The 14,753-nt window shown below is 33.6% G+C and overlaps 2 protein-coding genes and 1 non-coding gene across 3 annotated transcripts; 1 reads left to right on the top strand and 2 right to left on the bottom strand.

Annotated features, from left to right (window-relative positions):
* The first annotated feature begins 3,949 nt into the window (after nucleotides 1-3,949).
* TRNAL-CAA (transfer RNA leucine (anticodon CAA)) lies at nucleotides 3,950-4,033 on the top strand. The gene has a single exon. It is a non-coding gene; the product is annotated as a tRNA-Leu (tRNA).
* A 1,169-nt stretch (nucleotides 4,034-5,202) lies between these two features.
* On the bottom strand, nucleotides 5,203-9,207 carry LOC104243239 (uncharacterized). Its single transcript, XM_009798400.2, has 4 exons — nucleotides 8,860-9,207; nucleotides 7,247-7,399; nucleotides 6,577-6,648; nucleotides 5,203-5,888 (listed from the first exon to the last, which is right to left on the bottom strand). The coding sequence occupies exons 1-4, from the start codon at nucleotides 9,082-9,084 to the stop codon at nucleotides 5,220-5,222; spliced, it is 1,119 nt and encodes a 372-aa protein (XP_009796702.1). The 5' UTR covers nucleotides 9,085-9,207; the 3' UTR covers nucleotides 5,203-5,219.
* A 3,313-nt stretch (nucleotides 9,208-12,520) lies between these two features.
* On the bottom strand, nucleotides 12,521-14,623 carry LOC104243240 (protein STRICTOSIDINE SYNTHASE-LIKE 13). Its single transcript, XM_009798401.2, has 4 exons — nucleotides 14,174-14,623; nucleotides 13,822-14,106; nucleotides 13,577-13,744; nucleotides 12,521-13,001 (listed from the first exon to the last, which is right to left on the bottom strand). Exons 1-4 carry the CDS (start codon nucleotides 14,581-14,583, stop codon nucleotides 12,602-12,604), a joined length of 1,263 nt encoding a protein of 420 aa, XP_009796703.1. The 5' UTR covers nucleotides 14,584-14,623; the 3' UTR covers nucleotides 12,521-12,601.
* Nucleotides 14,624-14,753: the final 130 nt, after the last annotated feature.

The raw sequence follows: 14,753 nt of genomic DNA on the forward strand, positions 1-14,753 counted from the left end.
TTTGAACTTTTCAAAAATAATTAATTTATTTTTAAATTTATAAAATAATAAATAATTTGAGATAATTATTTTTAGAAATCACAACAGATAATTTGAGACGATGGAGTAGTAAACCATCAATTAGTACTTAATTTAGTTGGGGGAACACAGAGAAATGGGAAGCATTGGGACTTGCAGAGAAGGTAGGATTCAAGCTACTTGCATGCATGTAGCCAGTGGCGAAGCCACATACGTCGAAAAATTACACTGTTTACATAAGTAAAATATTACGTTTTCGAAGTATATAACATATATTTAACATTTTTTATCGAAATTTTTTTCACTTCTTTTAAATTTGAATACCCTTGAAGAAATTTCTAGCATGAGTATATCATACGATTTTTGTGCAAGTTGCTGACAACAAACTTGTTCAAACCACAAAGCAAACAACATATATTACCTGAATAGAATATAATCGGTTATATAGTACTCCCGGTGGCGAAGTCACATGGAACAAATGGGTGTCAAGCGAGACCCCTTTGCAAAATCTATCTATCTATATATATAATATATATATATATATATATATATAAGAGGGAATGAAAGAGATGACTTGGCACTTCTCCTAGACTAGGATTGCCATTTGTCTTTTTTCTCATTTTTTTGATATTTTTCCTACTTTTCCACTTATTTTGCCTTATTCTTTTGTTAAGTAATACTCCTATCCTTTTGCACCGTTTCTAAATAAGTAACTGAACATATTCTTTCGGTTACAACTTCTCCAAGCTGTTTTGTTTTCTGACGGAAAATATTTGTCGAAGAGCATTTACAGTAATGTTTTAGTTCCTTTTTTTCTTTCCAGGCCTTCTAATATTCCATGTTAATTAAAGAGCAGTGGTAACTATATAATTCCCTCACATAAGATCACTCATCCAGGTTAATTGTTCAAATGACTAGGTAACGTCAATCATCTAAAATTCTTCAATTTTATAACTTTTCACTTTGGTTGTTTATAATATATAATTTCCTCCCAATATCTTTATTTTCTATGTTTTACATGTGATGGTGAACAATGGAGTAGTGACATGGATTCATGAGAAATAAGCAGAGGGATACAATACACCAAAATATTTAACAACTTTATAGAAGATATTGTCACTTCTTCGCCTTTGTTGTCTGAAACCTTTCGGTACTTTATGCCTCTGGTATTTCTGTTAGGAAATTAAGGCTTTTAAATTTGTTTTATACTATAATGATGAAAGATGTCTGCCTTTGAGGATGTACAAATCTACGACAACATCTGAGTATGTCTTCCTTTCATTGAAATACGATGATAATCTCCAATTTTATTCAACTTTAGTTGAATAAATATTGATTTATTTGATGCAATTGAAACAAACAGGTTCTGGGACGTTAATGCGGTTGGTATATCAAAAAATAAGAGAAAAGTTTGAGGTATGTACTCTTAAACCTCATTTTTCCTCCCGAAGAAGTTTAAATGAAGTATGCTTAGCAATATCAAGTGGAATATATTTAGTTGGAAAAAAGTTTAGTAGTATTTATTTTACATCGAATAGTGACTAAATAATTTTTTTGGGTTACAACTTTTCCATGCGGAGAAATAAAAGACACTAATCACTTAATTACAAATCATTCAAAAAGACTGATTTACTAACCTTCAGCCTTTTCATCAACTCTGACAATCTGAAAATTCTCTTGATTTTCTATGTTGTAGGCATCAACAATATTGACTTTGTCTATTATAATTCAATTATAATTATAATTTCCTGTTTTCTGATTTGCATGTTATCCTTGCCTTGATGTAATATGGATAAAGATACATGTGATCATCAAATCACTTTGAAAGGCTTTGTTCTCTCGAGGTATTTTTTTTTTTTTGGGTTGGCTCGATCGTTTCATGTTGTTTTCCAATTTCGGTGCTAATATTTTTGCAATATAATAAAAAGAAGGAACTTTATTTTTTAGATTTGACATTTATTTAGTGTCGAGATTAAAACTACGATTAGTTTTTGTAAAGGACTCTTAACTGATTCAACCTTATCCATTAACATAACCCTTATTCGTATCTTTTTGTTAGCTTTTTCTTTAGGAGTTTGCTAGGTTTTATGTATCTGTATCTTTCAGAAGATTCATTGTTGTAATTTTGCTCTATATAAAGAGCTACTACTTCATTAATAAAATCAACTCCCTTTCATTCAGTCTACAACCTTCCTCTTTAGTTTTAACAAATTGTATGCAAGGAGTAACCTTTTTTTAATAAGCAAATCTAAAGCTCTATGTGGGGTTATCCCCAAGCTTGAACAATATTAGATGCTATAATTTATCAAAATCTAAGTAAAAATAACTTTTTTACTTTATTTTGGGATAACAAGGAATAGTTTTCTTGGTGTGACATTTAGTGCAGTAGAATAGTTTTTTATTTGGATGGTAAAAAAAAAAAAAACTAAAATAGAACAACATACTAAGATCAACTTCCCTACAGATATATTCAAATTAGTGTGGGAAGAAAACAAATCTCAAAAAGTCATACCTTCTCCCTATAATATAAGTATAATAAGAGAAGCATTTGCTTACAATAGAACAACAATATAAATGGACGATCTTGAGATTGAAGCTTAATTATTATAGTTACATTTATTTGTTTATCATAAGTAACTTTTGGTTAGAGATTTATGACTAATTAAGTAATCCATGTTATTCTAATTCTTCAAAATGTCAAGAATATTGGGCATATACACTTTTATGACATGAAGCTCCAGAATGTATTTTGTGAAACTGATATAAGTTCCATGTTACTTTAGGCATTTTGTTGTTGGACTGTGGCGACTCTCTCCGTTTATTTGTTCTTTTATTTATAACAAAATTTAGGTGAAGTTTCCTTGAGTTTTTGCTTACTTTATTGAAGTTTTGCAAATATACATAGTTGAAGTTATAAAGTTGTTAGTGTTGATTATTATTTTTTTGACAGAGAATTTAAAAGTGTTTATAGTTATTGCAAAATTACTTTTTTACAAAAGTATCATTCATTAATTAAATGATATTTAATTTACTAGTTACACTATATTGCTAGATAATTTTTATTTTATTTTATGTGTATTTACTATACGCTGACTCCCCTTAACTTTTTGATGTATCTAATTATTTATATTGACACCCCTTGATGAAAATTCTGGCTCCGCCCCTGAGTACTCCCTTCGTCTCATAATATGTGTCGTGGTTACTAAAAATGTTTGTCTCAAATTATTTGTCATTTTAGAAGTTCACGACAAAATTAATTATATTTTTTTCTTTTTTACCCTTAATAATCAATTGCATTCACATTTAGTAAAAATATGCATAATGTCATTGATAGAGATGACACATAAATTGAAAAAATATTTAATAAGGGTAAAGTAATCAAAAACTATTCTTTCTTAAGAGGTGTGCATAAAAGAATCGCGACACATATTATGAGACGGAGAGAGTATTAACTTTCTTTGGGTTCTTTTACAAATTTATTGTAATGAGTATAGATATTAATCCACAAAATTAAAGGAGACTATTTTTTTAATAAGTTCAAATATTTTATAAATGTAAAACGCCCATTGCCTAGTTGTTTGCATCATAGTTAAATACAAACGCAATAACAACAATAAATTCAATGCAATTTTATAAGTAGAATCTTGGGAGGATAGTACGTACGTACACTTTATTAGAGTTAAATATAAAATGGATAATGAGCAGGAACCTCGGATGGTATTCTGAAATTTTAAGTTAATGGGAGCAAAAATACTACTGTATTATATATACCACTCTTAGCACAATAGGGAAACTCATAACAACAAGCCTAATAATTTTTTACAAGTGGGGTCTGGGACAATAGGGAAACTTGCGTTTTTTAATTTTATTTAATTCCATACATGAATTATCAAATGGACTAATTAATTTAATGTAGCATCTTGACCAATAAGTCAGGATGGCCGAGTGGTCTAAGGCGCCAGACTCAAGTTCTGGTCTTCGAGAGAGGGCGTGGGTTCAAATCCCACTTCTGACATTCCTTTTTAACAATTTTCTGATGCTTATTTTATTTTTCACCTTCAAACTAATGCCTATTTGCCTGGAAACAGCCTCTGCCCGTCGGTTAGGGGTAAGGTCTGCGTACATACTATCCTCCCCAGACCTCACTTGTGGGATTATATTGGATGTTGTTATTTAAACTAATGCTTATTTGCCTATTAAATGTATAGAGACGTATTTGTAGCATTTAAAATTGAATTCCCAATTCACAATGTGTTGACAACTGGAGGTCTAAGCTCAAATACCACTTTATTTCCACCCATAGATTTTTCTTCTTTTAAATCACTTTTCCTTTCTATTGCTGCCATTTGCCACTTGACAGTAAACCATTGACCAAGTGGCTCCTCTTAGTCCTATGTCCTTTTAATAATTTGTACCTCAGTTGTAAGTGTCACATTTGCTTTCTTTATCATCACTAATTACCATTGATATCTCCATGATTGCACTATTTCTTGTTTTTAGTAAAAGCATCACATATGTTTGTTGTTCTATGGTTCTAGAATTAACTTGTCATCTGCAACCAAACACATGCACATCTCCGACTGGCTTGCCTTCATCTCAATTATTTCATTACGTAGTAATTATCTTTCCTCGGCATAAATCGAGAAACTCGGCCCACCAAAATTTAAATAAATGAGAAGAAATCGCCTAATCATTTTTTACTCTCGATAGGAAGGCGTGGAGGTCGAGTATTAGGATTGTGTGTTGATAGATAGTCGAGAATTTCTCCCAATCTAACCAGCAATGTTAGGACTAGTCTTATATTTTACTATTCTCAGTTCCTTGTTATTACATGGTGTGTCATTCTTACTGGTAGTTGGGCATTATTCTTGTATTTTCATATTACTAGATCTTTGATATTACATATTGTGTTACTTTCATTGTCATATTACTTTGTTGATACTATTGATTGTTTTTCGCTCCCTTTTCTTTTCTTGAGCAGAAGTCTACCAGAAACAGCCTCTCTATCTTCATGATGTGGGGGTAATGTCTGCATACACACTATCCTCCCCATACCTCACTTGTAAAATTCCATTGAGTTTATTGTTGTAGTAAAATCAGAAACACTTGCATGCACAAAATAATGAAAATTTCCAGTACAATAAAACACAATATTATGAAGATAAATTCATTAAATCACATGAATTGAAATAAGTTTTATTTCATTTCATTAAATCTAAGAATACAAAGCCATTCCACAGACTATGCAAGAGGATGGATGGCAATAAATTCCTTGAACGTCCATATATTACACCCATTACAACCCCTAGAAAAATTAGTGGTAACAACCTTTGTACATTAAAATGTGCTAAAGCAAATGCAACCGAACTCATAAGAATTGAACACCATACAGGCATGTATTTTGTCAGTGAAGGAAGGAGGAATCCCCTAAATACAATCTCCTCCCAAAGAGGGGCGCATACAACAAGTACCAATGCGTACAGCGCCATCGCCACTGGATCCCGTGCCAATATAGACTGCTCTACACTAGAGAGAGTTACGGGAGTTGAAGGGAGAACGGGCAATAGGTCCAGGTTGAACTGTGAGAGACGGTTCACTAATGGGAACATGAGACATCCGAGAAGAACGTCGAAGAGCCAGTTCCCTTTCAGGCTAAACTTAAACCAATCTGATGGAAGGGGACGAAAACGGGATAGGCAGCGTTTAAGAATTAGAATTCCAGCAAGCCCTTCAGTGACATCGGTCAAAAGGCTGAACAAAGCCTGTCCTCTGAATGTGAGTGATTCTTTGCTAATACCTACCATATAGGCTCCAAAGGGAATCATCCAAGAACCTATAAACCAAAATGAAACAATCCAAAGAAGCATAACCTGCACAACCATAGCTCTGGTCCGTAAGAGGTTACCACGTGATACACATAACATAGGCAGGTCGAAAAATAACAACAGGTATGATTTATAACAACATGTATAAGGAAGCACAATGTCTCTCATATAACATTCAAGTCATGATTAGCAATCACTGAAGGTGTATAAACTATGTCGAGCTTTACAAAGTCGGGGACAACAAGGTAGGAAAACAGAAAATTGAGGATGGTTAAGTAGTAGAACTAGTTAACTTTTTTTGATAAGGCGACCTAGTTAACTTAAAGAGGGAAATAAGCATTTTATGTACCAGTTTCATTGGTAGATAGACTACTTAAGACCTACACACAGAGCCTGTGCAGAAATTGGACAACTACTCGAAACTATTTTTTTTAATTATAGATAATTCTGATTTCCGTTATTTTTTTTCCTTGTAAATAAGTGCAACTATCATGAGTATGACCTCCACTGAGGTGATCTCCTGACACATCATTGAATAAGGCAACCTCTTTCTTTTCTTTTTTTTGGGGGGGGGGGGGGGGAACCGTTGGTACAAAGTAACTTGACAAATGAACAAACTACAGTCATGCCTTCTCCACCAGTAACTTAGACACGATAACTTCGGCACGATGAGGGAAAAAATTGTACACTGAGTCTTGGTTAGGCCTCATCGTTAAGAAGGAAGACCCTTTACCTGAAGGATGGTCTCAGCTGTCCATGGAACAGTCCATGGTTTTCCGATCAGCTTAAATACTACATCTGCAGCCTGAAAAGCATGAAGCTCTCATTAAACGTGAGAAAAGATTGTTTTTAGTAATTAATCATCTGTGTCAATAATTAACAAATACTCATCAAAGAAAAGTCTTCCTGAAAGGATGTGGAGCAATGAGCCTAAAGTATATTCCCTCCGTTTCATTTTATGTGAACCTATTTCCTTTTTAGTCCGTGGCAAAAAGAATGACAATTTTCCCCATTTGGAAATAATTTACCTTTATGCAATGACTTATAGCCACACAATATATATGTACTTCATTTTACACCACAAGTTCAAAAGTCTTCTCTCTTTTCTTAAATTCAGTGCCCAATCAAATGGATTCACATAAATTGAAACAGAGGGAGTATAAAAGAATAGTACTTGACTTCTTGAAGGCCCTTATGTCCAAATTAACTAATGCACAGCACATGGACTCAACACTCCGGTGAAAATGGCATACAGTTATCCATCGGACAGAAGGGATTTGGATAGCATGCTTGTCAAAAGATGGGATTAAAAAATATATGTTTTTCTCTTTCCTTTTTCAGCAGACTACAAGGACAAAGACAAAAGACTAAAACTAGCAAATAGAAGAAGATGCCTTTGTTACCTCTCTAAGTCGCGAAATCCAGTTTCTTTTCTCAACGCTTGGTTTATCAATTTCTGGCTTCTTCAATTCCTCATGTAAAACTTCATCAATAAACTCAGGGTTGGAGGCACCTGGAGACGGTTCTTCATTCCTAAAGCATGAAATTTTCCACCTCTGCAAAATTGTTAAGTATCTAAAATCTAGAAATGTACATAACCAAGTAGCATAAGAAATCATTAGAAGACATTGAATGTACTGGATAAATACTTAAAATAAGTTACATTCAATGTACTCATAGTACCACATTACTTCAAAAAAATTACTACAGATAACTGCAGTAATTTAACAGCTGAACATGTACACCACATCACAAACCAAAAACAACAACCTAACTCGCTTAAATTGAAGCACCATCACGGTATAAGAACAAGAAACCAAAGCACAACTCTATTAACATCCAAAAACAATTGTGGCAGCTGATCTGTCCAATGGAAATGAACTCTCTATCGATGAAACACCCAAATGCGCGCAGAACGGAATCGTTAGTAAAGGTTGAAATTTTGTGGTAGGCAACCTTGGGCATCCCAGTAAACATAAACCCTCCCCACAACTAAAAGCACAAAGAATTAACAAAATACACATTGGAAATACAGAATAATGAACAAAAGTTGGAACTTTACGGGGAATAAAGAATGTTCAAGAAGATCATTATCTGGGTTCAGATATAGAATCACTAGTAAAGGTTGACACTTTGAGGTAGGTAACCTTGGATATCCTGTAAGACAACAAACGCACTACCTATTTCACCTTACCCCAAAACTATAAAAACAATGCATTAACAAAATAAAATCTACAAATGAGTACAGATTGAAACGTATGAAGCATATAGACTGAAATGTTACAAGAAGATAACTATTTAAGTTCATATACAGAATTAACACCTACAGGTAGAAACTGTGTGGTATGTTACCTTGGATGACCTACCAATCATAAATCCACTACTTATATTACCTAATGCCACAACTATAAACACTAAGAATCAATAACTAAACTCTAGAAATACCCAAAAAAACGAGTAAATATCGGAACTTTATGGCGAGTAAAGATCAAATGTTACAAAACCAGATTTACCAAACAAAAAAACACTACCTACTACGATATTACCTACACCCATAACCACAAACACAAAGAATCAACAAACTGAACTCCAGAAATACAGAACAATGAGCAAAGAATCAAACTTATTCCCAGCAAAGATTGAATTGTACAAAAAAGATTCAGAAAATACAAACCCAGTACCTTACTACCAACGCCCACAATTATAAACACAAAGATTCAACAAATTAAACTCTAAAGATACATAATAGCCATAAACTACCTATACTACTAAATCCCACAACTAAAACACAAACAGTAAATTAAGCTCTAAATATACATAATAATCATAAAGATTGGAACTTTACAGCTAGTAAATATGAAATTTACAGAAAAAAACATAAGCCCACTACCTATATTACCAAAGCCCACAACTAAAAACACAAAGATTCAATAAATTGAGCTCCAATGATACAAAATAATAATAAAGATTGAAACTTTATGGCAAAAAAAGATTGAATTGCTACAAAAAATGTTACCTTGGTAGAAATCCGGTGATGGGGTTCAGAGATTTTGATTCTATGTGGAAGTGTGGGTAGAGATTTGGGGGAAAATGTGGAAACCCTAAATTTAGGAGCTGAAGTTGAAAGAAGAGGGCGTTGAGGAAAAGAGTGAGTATAATTGGAGCTCAGCATGAGACCAATTTGATTATGGTAAAGATATGAAGCTCTAATTTTGTTAGCAAATGGAGGAATTGAATACATTGGATTTGTGCATTTTTCATCTACTTTGCTTCTTCCTCGAAGCACCAAAAAAAAAAACCCTAGTGGTTGGTTTTCAATTAATTTTGAGATTGTAAATTTTTCTTTTTAAAAAAAAAATGATATGTCTGGTATGCAAGTTGACGTTTTTGACGGTTGACGTGAGGAAGAGAATCTATTGGATTCTATTATCGTTTGGTACAGTAGGGAATATTGTCCCTTTCCGTATTTCCTTTTTTTTTTAATAAAACAAATATAGTGTTTTATGTTATTTAAGGAAAAATAATTATTATTTAGCCGTTTCGAAAATAATAATTAAAAATAGATATTTTCTTACAACAACAACAAGAAAATAAATATTTTTGTATATTACAAAAGATATATAAATTTTATATATTTTTGCGGCTATTGAATGTAAAATAATTTCGATCGTAGGTTAAGAGGGATGTTTGCCCGTTATTTAATTCGCAACCGACCACAATTTGTTTGCTAATAACAACTAATGCATAAGCTGGCTTGTTGTTTGCTTATAGAACTTCTTTTCCTTATTTCTATTTATGTAATTTGTTGATACATCATGTTATTCGCATTATTTGTCTTTTAAAAGTTCTAAATTGCTTAAGAAAATATTTTAATAATTTTAATCATAAAAGTATTTGTTTAAAAGTAATAGTTTATTTTTTTTAAAACGTCAAATATTTTGAAATAAGTAAATGAGGAATATTTGAGACAAGAGGAAAATATTATTCACGTGGATCTATTGGTGGAGTGAGTGATACACATACAAATAAATTCATTATTATAGAATTGTATATATAAATGGTATAGTTTCACATCAAACATTACTAAAAAAAATGACAAGTTACCTACATACAAAAACGTTATTATCACTTTTAGCCCGTGCCAGAAACTATTTATATCGGGAAGCCGAAAAAGTGTATAAAACTTGTATAATTTTTGTATATAACATACAGAATATATATATATATATATACATACAAAAAATATACAAATTTTATATATTTTTTTGGACATTATTTTTACAGCGGCTATACAATATCATTTTTCCTTTAAAAAAAGTACATAAATATAGAGTTGTCTTGCTTTAAGGTAAAAATAGCACGGTATAGCCAATTTTCGGAGTGGTCATTCAAAAATAGCCAGCGTTTACCAAGTCAATGAAAAATAGACACAATTTTGCTGCAACAGAGACCGATCCAGCATAATATACTGGAGTTCGGTGCACATGTGTATGAACTCCAGCATATTATGCTGGACCGGTATACTTTGCTGGCTGCAGTATAATATACTGAAGACTGGAGCACCGGTGCTCCAAACTCCAGTATATTATGCTGGACCGGTATACTTGCTGGAACTCCAGTATATTATGCTGGAGCTCTAGTGTACTTATACTGGAACTCCATCATATTATGCTGGAGTTCCAGCATACTTATCCTGGAACTCTAGTATAATATGATGGAGTTCAAGTATACTTATGTTGGAACTCCAGCATAATATACTGGCGTATTTTTCGGTTTTTGAATAATGTTTTCGCTCAAATTTATCTTTACATAAAAAGTGACTAAATTTCGACTACTTTTGAAACTGAGCTATTTTTGAACGACCGGTTGTAAATTTGGTTATTTTTGAATTTCTCCGTGCTTTAAGGGTGAGTAGTCCAAAATCCATGTACCAAAAGAAAAAAAGAGTAGTCCAAAATCCAAGAATCTTCACACTTCGGTACTCCATTTTGTCGTAATTGTTCGGCTTTTTTGCTAGCCAAAAGTCGAGAAAATGAACCTAGACCAGATTATTGAAGCAGTACTTTTGGAAAAAAAAAATTGTTTGTACATTTTGTAGCATTTTTGGTATTATTACTAAATACGTAAAGATTATAATTAATAAGTCAATTAATATATGGCTAATATAAAGTCGATTAAACCATATACGTAAATATTGGGGTAAAAGGTGAAAACATTGTGGTTAAGTTTATTGCTTCAATTAAGGCTGTGTATAATTTGATAAATACCGAATTATCGTACGGAAATCAAAAATTTTAGTATTTAGTTTTCGATATTTTGGTATTCGGTATGGTATTTGGTTTAAATTTTAAAAAAATATTAGTATTAGGTATGGTATTTGATATTTTAAAATGAAATACCGAAATACCGATACCGTACCGAATATATATTATATTACACAATACGTATATTATTATTATAACATAAATATAAAAATCTAAAATTTTACTCTCCTTTATTCTCTAAGTTCATCAATTAACTCTAAGCACATAACAAGACATTTCTAATGATCAATTTATTCCTTTATGTATAGTTTTTTCTCTCTGGGTTGATATTCGCTAGTTTTGGACAAAACTTTTGTCAACAAACGTTTTTAGTTTTGTACTATTGAGTACTTTAATTTAAAATATTACAGTCTATGACTCTATACATTAGTTAGTGTTCAAACCGAATAAACCGAAGTCATCGAACCGAATAAACCGAAACCGAAAGGAGAAAAACCGAACCATACCGAATTTAATTAGGTGCGGTATTGGTATAGCATTTTAAGAAATCGAATACCGAAAATATCGAATCGAAATGTCTAAATACCGTACCGTACCATACCGACCTCTAGCTTCAATGCAATTATAATGCAGGGTCGCAGAATAATGCTCTGCAATCATAAAAGCGCGAAATTTTTTATAATGAAGTCTTTTCCTTTATGTATCTACAAAGTTTGATACCATAATTAAACATGAAATTCTTCAACCCCATTTATAAATATGATCAATTATACTATGTCTCGTGTGAGATCAATACCATTAGTTAATAGTTATGTACCTTGTAGACTTGTATAAGGCAAGTTAAGGCAAAGGGTAACACTTCAAAGGCTTGTTGGATGAGGATCTTGGATGCCACATATTCTTTGGCATTTTGCTAAGACCACAGGCGAACCCAAGATTTTAACGCGACGAGACCAACACTATTCTGCTGAACTAGTGCCCCCTAAAGGTTATTAGTATTCATGATATCAAGTTATTTATATAATCATCTTCAAAGTATACAATTACATATACAAGATTTCTGCCTAAGTTTGCGGGGTCCGTAAAAGTTCTAGCCTTTCGAAAAAGCCTCTCTCTTCGTCTATGCGCTTCTGATTAGTCATTTATATACTTCTTAATAAGTGAGACTATAGAATTCAGCCTCTCAGATATCTGTCAACATATAGAGATCTTGCCTCTGTTGCTGCATAGAGTGATCTTCTTCAATCTCCGAATTTGAAGGACAGAACAAGGGGAAGTCAAGGCTTTTCTCTCAGTACGATGAGCCCAAAATTTTATATATAGGTACGCCTCTAGTCAAGAGCAAAGGATTGTTCAAACAATAAGATAGCAACATGCATGTCTCATTTATTTCCACAAAAATAACTCAAAGCATGAAAAAAAGGATTTATATTAAATAAAGTAAAGAACAAGTGAATTTGCTAATTATTACAAATACACCAATTTAATCTCTAATTAAGGGTAATGAAGGGTAGCAATATGGTTATGAGCAACAGTTCCAATCCATAGCTTCCCATTGATTTCTCTAACTTCACTTACTAACTTCATAACTACACCTTTCTTATCTTCAAGAACATCAATAATTTCTCCATTTTCATTGAAGAGTGAGATAACAGTGTACATTCTCATTCCCATCAATCTTGCTAAGTAACGCATTTGAACTGGCAATCTAAAATATATGCTTCTCATCCATGGATTATGAATTAGAACTTCTTGTGATCTTGTTCGACAACAATCAATCGCCACCCAAAACTCACCTTTCTCGTTCGCCCTTACATTGTCGGGAAATCCTGGCAAGTTCGCGATAACCTCAACATTGCCTGCTTTTTGACCCTCTAGCCACAATTTCATTAGCCTGACAACAACAGCAGATAACATTTAGGCGATCTATTCTGAATTAAAGAAGGGAAGCCTGGAAGCGACGTTAAAATTGTTTCCCTGTGACCTGTAGGTCATAGGTTCGAGCTATGGAAGCAGCCACTAATGCTTGTATTAGGGTAGGTGTGACACCCTAGGCGAATCTCATATCGATAAAACACGAGAGATGCCAAGTATATAAGTAAACAGCCCTTAATCTCTAGTGGCGCGTTTTAAAAGCCGTGCGGGCCTAGACCCAAAGCGGACAATTTCACTAGTGAGTTGAGCTGTTACATATGGTATCAGAGCCACTATGTGATACCCCAGGCGAATCCCACATCGACAAAATATAGGAGAAATGCTGGGTATATAAGTAAACAGGAATTCGACTCTAATGACGCATTTTAAAAGTCGTGCGGCCCTAGGCTCAAAACTGATAATATCACTTGTGGGCTGGGTTATTACAGTAGGCTTACGTCACACCTCTTGAGGTGCGACCCTTCTTTATTTTCCCCTTCTTTTTTGGGGGGGGTTGGGGGGGGGGAGCGGAGGGTAGAAAAGAGGGATACATACCGACAATTGGTTGTTTCAGTGAAGAGAAGAAAAGATTGATCCTTTGATAATTGTACACCATTAGGGAAAGCCAATCCATCCAAAACAACATGAGTACTTCTTGTAGCAATATCATACCTAAGAATCCTACCACTGTCTTCTCCTTCTAACATTATGAGAAAATGGTTCCTACATTCACATAATAAAGAATTAGTACTACTATTTGGAAAATTCGAAAGATTATAACTTTTTTAACGTAAACTTACACTCTGTTGTATTTCTTGCTAGTATCAGTGAAGAAGATGGAGCCATTTGTATGGATATCAAGGTCGTTGGCGAAGAGTATGGGCTTCCCCTCGACATGTGTAGCCAAGGGCGTCGCGACGCCTCCTTCAGGACCAACAACCAGGAGTCCATGGTAAGCATCTGCTATGTACAAATCGCCGCTCTGCTTGTTGAACCTCAGGCCAAGCGGCCTCCCACATTGTGGTTCCACTTTCCATTGCTTAGACGTCGTTGAATCTTTCCCTTTTGCACACAGCTTCTCCGACCTTATAAAGTACACATACATCAATGGATAAACAAAAATATGGTTTGAAGATTATAATATATGCTTACCAGTTATGAGTGACAAGTGCAAATGTTTCCCAGCCAATGTCTTCCCCGAGCCACCTTACAATGCGTCCATCAGCTAGTCCAGCATATGGTCCACGGCCTGAAATATCAAATTCTAGTGATTCAGGACCATAAATTTCATTAACAAACTCCAAATTTCCGCGGCTTAACCGGCTTTTCTTGTCTCCATGCCAACTTTCCATGACTTGTTCATATGGTGCAATGTCATTCTTCACTGGCCTAAAGTCATTTTCTCCGACTGGACTTAAACCGAATGGATCTGTAACAAGGAAAGCAAAGGCTACTGAAAGAAGAAACAAGTATGGACGTTGTACAAAAAGCTGACTTCTTATCAGTTGGATCCTCTTCTCCATGTTTAAGCTATTAATCAAACTGGAATTGTATGATTTCATAGAGTTATAGGAGGAAGTGACACACAATGTTTGTGATTCAGTTGTTGTTTGGAAGTAAGTTGGTCCATTTGTTAGTCATGTTTTCTGCATTGCTACTTCTTGTTTATAATGAAAAAAACAGAAGCATCTAGAATATTAAGTGTACTCAGTTTTACTTAACAGTAGTAAAC

This window comes from Nicotiana sylvestris, chromosome 8 (genome assembly GCF_000393655.2).
Source record: "Nicotiana sylvestris chromosome 8, ASM39365v2, whole genome shotgun sequence".
NCBI lineage: Eukaryota > Viridiplantae > Streptophyta > Magnoliopsida > Solanales > Solanaceae > Nicotiana > Nicotiana sylvestris.